General features: G+C 39.9%; 1 protein-coding gene across 1 annotated transcript in view; it reads right to left on the minus strand.

The window, feature by feature from the left end:
- The window catches only part of tnfrsf21 (tumor necrosis factor receptor superfamily, member 21), a 59,233-nt gene extending 53,822 nt beyond the window's left edge, over nucleotides 1-5,411 (minus strand). Inside the window, exon 1 of the mRNA XM_008294998.1 lies at nucleotides 5,069-5,411. Within this exon, the coding sequence (XP_008293220.1) occupies nucleotides 5,069-5,095 (27 nt within the window). The 5' untranslated portion in view covers nucleotides 5,096-5,411. The remainder of the gene's footprint in view (nucleotides 1-5,068) is intronic.
- Between the last annotated feature and the right edge of the window lie 589 nt (nucleotides 5,412-6,000).

The raw sequence follows: 6,000 nt of genomic DNA on the forward strand, positions 1-6,000 counted from the left end.
TCCATTGAACCCCAAGAAAGAATATGTGCAAAATATTTGCTGGTATTCATCATAGACTTTTATACTATGTTAAATACATTTTCTGACAAGTTGACCTATTTCTGGTTCCAAATGAATGACAAATGTCCTTCTTTTTATACTAAAAAAGAAATCTTCAAAAATATAAAACAAACAATACCTGTCACCTAAACCAATTGGCCTGGGGTCCAAAAGACCCCCAAAGTCCTAAATAGGGTTAAACTTTAAGGCTGGACCACAATTTCCCTGCCCCACCACAGTCAAAGTGTCCTTGGGCAAGACAGTGAACCCAAAGTTGCTCCCAATGGCAGGCAAAAGCCTTGCATGGCAGCTCTGTCGCCATTGGTGTACAAATGTGTGTGTGAATGGGTGAATGAGAAACACATTGTAAATATCTTTTAAGTACCACTAAGGTAGAAAAACGCGATATAAGTGCAGACCATTTACCAGTTACAAAGCATCAGAGAGGCCCTTGACTGGTACACAAAGGGCAAATGATCCCACCCACCTGAAACTTAATATGGACAACAGACACAAACACCTTTAAGCGTCTTTACATTTCCTGACATCCTAAAATAAGCTCGCAACATGCACGTGGACAGATGGGCTGCGTGCCAACACTACGTCCAGCCTGTCAGCCTGTTTATCTGTGAGACTTGTGACCTTAAAGAAATCGTAGTAGCGCTAAACAAACCGAACTCAGTCTCATACTGTGACACAGCTCGTGATTAATGTGTACAAACTTTACTACAGCAGATATGGCTGATGGAGTTTCAGGTGCCTCGATGTTGTAGTTCTTGTAGAAATGGCGCCGGTTTTCAGGAATGACTTTATTAACTGTACATGGTGAGTCATGACAGAAACAATCAGGCCACTGTTTAGGTTTGTGTGTGTGCATTGGAACACGCGTGTTACATAATGAGTTGTGCGCATACATGGGTGGGATGTCTGTGGCAGCAGACATTAAGCTGTAATTACTGTCCAATTAAAGACGGGCACACTACTCGCACATAGGCATACATGCGCAGACGTGCACACATTGGCAGACAAACGCTCGACATAAACGCACACGTGCACTCCTACGCACACTTCCACTAAACACACACACACACACACACACACACACACACACACACACTCGTCCAGCCAACACCTGTTGCTTCGTGTCCTCGTGTCATCCTGCACCACAGTCGCAGCTCGCTTCAGCCCAGAGAAAGAGACTCTGTTTGGACTCAGTCGCGCCGAATTTATCACCGACAATAGCCAGCGATGATTATTTGTGTTGATGTTTTCGAGTTTGCTGCTAATGACCGAAGCCGCGAGCGCCATGTGAGGAACTGAGCTCATCCTCTGTGAAAACCAAATGTTTGGGTTGTCTTTGTTCTACAGAGTTATAAATATTGTATGTCTTGTTCATTTAAGACACGTGGCAAGCATTATAACAACCTTTACACCTATACAGTAAAAACAAAATGAGGATTTCTTGAATGTTAAAATGTATTCTATTAAATAAATGTTACTTTTTTGAGCAATTTACTACCATTAGACAATTTTTTTCCAGTTTGGTTAAATGACAGATAATAACTAGTAAAACCACAAAACTTAATTCTTGTACAGTATTTGACAGTAAAGTTACACTATTTATTTAAATCTGCAAAAACATAATTATTTTACAGATATTTGTTGTTATTTGAAAGAAAGATTATGTCTATTAAACGTTTGAAGAACTGAATGTTATTTTTTAAAATCTGTCATTTTGCATGTTTTACCATTTTTTAAATTGCAAATAATATCTAGTAAAATCAAAGACAAAAACTATTAACTATTAAGTTAACTGTAAAAATAAAATAAAATAAAATACAAAAAAAATAGTCCAAAACTGTAAATAACGTGCAAATCCAAGATCTATATTTTTCTAAAAGTGTCATTAAGCTTTTAAAAGCAATAATCAACAGTATTATTTTATAGACGTTTGTCATAAATTTTACAGTTTTTCAGTTTTCAAACGTTACCGTATCCCACAGTTTTTTTTTAATGTTTAATTTTTGGCATCCTTGCCGCCAGATTTTTTTTTTTGCAGTGTCAGTTAAGATCAGCATTTAGTACAACAGGCTGTTTTATACCAGTGTAAATGAATGGCAGGTAAATGAAACAGATTAAGCAAACTGTATACGTGAAATGATTCGAGTTACTTGGGTTTGTTGCTAAATCATCATTATACACTGAAAGTAGCTGCTTGTTTGCATCTATGGTCATTTGAAGCATATGAAAGATGATGGATGCATCAAAACATTAAACATACAAAATAGTACAGTAGTGTTTGTTAGGGCTGGACAATAAATCATTTTCGCATCACAATAAGTGTAAATGAAACAGCACATCGCTGGAAGTTAAGGGAAGTTAACTCAAACACCTAATGCTAGGACTTTTTCGCTACCTAATACAAAAAGAGAACTAGGTCAGGGTGATAGTCTGTCTGGTAGAACAGAATTGAAGTGTTTTTTACTTTATTCACAAGACAACGAGTTTGTTGACATGTAGGTGAGGTGATCAAATGAGCCAGGACCAGTGGAGAAACACTAAAAACAAAGATTTCTGGTGCATAAAGAAATGCAAAGTCAGTTATATGGAAATATTTTAGCTACAGAAAGGATGTCGTTGACCATAAACACAAATAACCGGTTTGACGATTTAAATAATTACTACAAAGCTCCGAATGATGAGTACAAAGCCAGACCCGAGGCCATCCAAAGCAAAAACTTTTATCCAGTACCTCTGACAGTGTTGTACCTTTCGAGAACTGTTCCAAACTGTTTTCATTCACTTTGTTTCCAAATGATTTTTTTTGTTTTTGATGTAGATGCACTCCACTGCAAGACAACTGGATGAACCCACTCAAGTCATCTGATGAAAATCCCTGTTTTTTCACATATCCTAAAACATATTACAGAAAAAACTAAGCATTGTAATGTCAGTGCATGAGCCCTGTTCTTTCCAATTGTTCTTTTTAACTGAAGAGACTTGGGTTGTGACACTTGGTTATTTTGTAGTGCTGTCCGAATGTTAAGTCACAAATGTTACACCCTATATAGTACACTCAAATATCCCACAATGCACTATGAAAAGTAGCGTTTGCCGATGGTCCCTAACAAAGCGATATGTCCCATCATGCACTGCGTGAAGGAGAACACGAACGAGACCAACAAGAGTACTGATGAATTTGACTTTACCGGTTTCTAAGCTACGTAATAAGCTTTGAATTTAAAGTGTTTGCACTGTGCTGCTACCAAATTAATAGCTCAAGTAGCATCCGAAATGCTACTTTGCCAAGGTGCCCCCTACAGAGTTCACTGTATAGTGGTCCCTAGATAGTGATCAGGGGGTGAGTGGATGATTTCGAACACAGTCTTGGTCTTCTCACAGTAGAAAAATCTCAGTTGTTACTAATAACAGTAAAAGTGATTCTCCCCTAAATAGAATTCAGCCACAATTACTGGTATCATTTACACCTTCGCTGAACTTCTAAATGTCTGCGATAAAAAACAAGACTCAAACACACCTTTATAAATCTCAGAAGTCCTGCAGTTACAAAACCCAAACCCGACCCAGGACTTGAAGTCTTTGCATCCATAACTGACCATTAGCTCTCCAGGCTAATGCAACACATTGACTGTACTCTGTTTCCCTGTTTCCACTGAGCAAAGTGCACCAACTTGCAGCATATGACATAACACAGACAACAGTCAAAGCTTTATGCAACAACTCTGACCAGCACCTGACCTGAATGTTATTGTTTTTGCAGGGACCCTTCAGGTTTTTGATGGCAGAAGTTCAAGTTGAAGTGCAGGAATAGACCAAAAGCACACACAGACCGAGAGCAGCTGACAGGGTTTGGTCAGTAATTAAGAGCTGCACGTGGACCGTGCACACAGATCGGCTCTCATGGACGTAATTAAATGACGGAATTAACATCACACAGACCCTTGAATAGAAGTTCCACCATGCAGAGGAGAAAAATGAGGCTTTAGTCCTCCAAAGTTACCCAAAACTTCAAAACATCACTTGTAGTAGGATGCTTTGAACCCGGGCAGCTTTATAAACCTCTCTTACACATTTGCATCCTAAATTGTACTAAAGCATTTCTTATTCTGATTTTAAATGTGCAAAATAGTTTGTTAAAAATGAATATGTGGACTTTAACAAACTTTTTAAGTTAAAAGTTAGACTTTTACACATATCATCCTTTGAAAAACATGTTTTTTTTTCAAATTATTCATGATTTTCCTTCTAATTTTCCTGTTTAAATACCCAAATATATGAAACTTAGCCTCCTGATTGCATAACAATGCCAATAAAAACACATTTGCATGACAGACAGACTTCACTCTTTGTTTGCACAAGTCAACATCCCCTACTCTCAGCTGCAGCCTTCCTGTTTATCAGGAGACAAAGACAACGACTTACCTGACTGGAGCCTCTATACACGACAGTATATTCAACATAACACAGGCCTGAACATGTTTAAAGCATGAAATCCACCCATCCCTGACACTTACACCTTTTCATGTATTATAAATATCTGACTCTATGCAAAAACACATGAAATTTATTTTATAAAAGCTCATTTTTCTTTGTTAATTTGGTTTTGTCATCCAAAAATGAGTGTACTTGTGCTTCATCTGTGTGGTGACAAAGAGTCAACAGTTAAAACTCCACTTTCATCTGTTCAGTTGGTAAACAATAGATTGCTGAGCCCCCTTTTTTCTTTCTCCATCCTTCCACTGGAGCCTCTTTTGTGTCGTTCACCCACAATGAAACACTACTGAGCTGTCAAACATTTAGAAGAAAAAGACTAAAAACAAAACCACGTCTGTCTAGTTTATTTCATTGTCAACCTTCTGCTATATTTTAGAGACTTTTTTAGTCATAGGTAAGAGTGGGGGGAAAAAAACAGGCACTGGCCCTTTAAATGGAGAACCTGCTGGAGGAGTCCTTAGAATAAAGAATCAAAAAACAAGCAGGGAGCTGAATGAAAATGGGATGGACTCACCACTGCGGACACACACATGGCAGGCATCGTCCTGGTTCACAAAACAGATGATTCTCGAGCAAAGTTGTCTCCTTAGGAAACACTTCTCATCTCTAGATGTTTCTCCTCATCATCACCATCATCATCCTCCTTCCTCCTCCTCAGTTTAGAAACCGGAGGAGAAGAAGAAGAAGCTGTGTGAGCGGCCTCAACTGCGGCGCTTTATAGTCTGTGTCTCCGGCAGGTGGACCGCTTCCAGACGGATGAGGGCTCGGTTCGGACACAGCGCGGTGGTAATTCCCATAGCGATGATGGATGAGAGGCCACGCCGGGACAGCCGCCGCCTCGCCCCGTCCAAGTGTGCAGTGCGGCTCCGCTCTGCAGCTCCGCCGATCCGCCGCGGTGACGCACGGCCGTGGAGGGGAGGGGAGATGGGGAAGGGGGCGGGACCTAGCGCCGCGTCTCAGCCAATCACAGCGCCGCATGAGCCGCACACGTGTGTCGAACCCCCAGCTCTGTGGAGCAGGGAGGCATGTCTGGGAGGTGAACCCTGGCTGCCACCAACAATGTCATGTCCTTGGCGTGTTTGGAGGCTATCCGGTGACAGCTTGATGTAATCAGCACTTTTAATTACAGGATGCGTCCAATTTTCTGATATAAAAAAATACAACAAAAAAAAGTTTATGCACCTCATGTATGCACATTTCTATCTCTTCCTTCCTGCACAAATTTGTTTATCAGATCATTTATTTTCTATTTTGTGCACATTTGTGATCGAGTCACTGTAGCTGACTGTAGAGTTTAGATGAGCCCATCTGTAACATGTACAGTAAAAAATCAGCTGCTGTATGTTGGATATATAGTAACAGCAGTACTAAAGTCTAACATGTCAAACATGAGCACAGTTGATTTGTTTAGCTAAATAGAGCCTATATTAAATAGCCTTGGAGTGT

This window comes from Stegastes partitus, unplaced genomic scaffold (genome assembly GCF_000690725.1).
Source record: "Stegastes partitus isolate 25-593 unplaced genomic scaffold, Stegastes_partitus-1.0.2 Scaffold1014, whole genome shotgun sequence".
In the NCBI taxonomy this organism is placed as follows: domain Eukaryota; kingdom Metazoa; phylum Chordata; class Actinopteri; family Pomacentridae; genus Stegastes; species Stegastes partitus.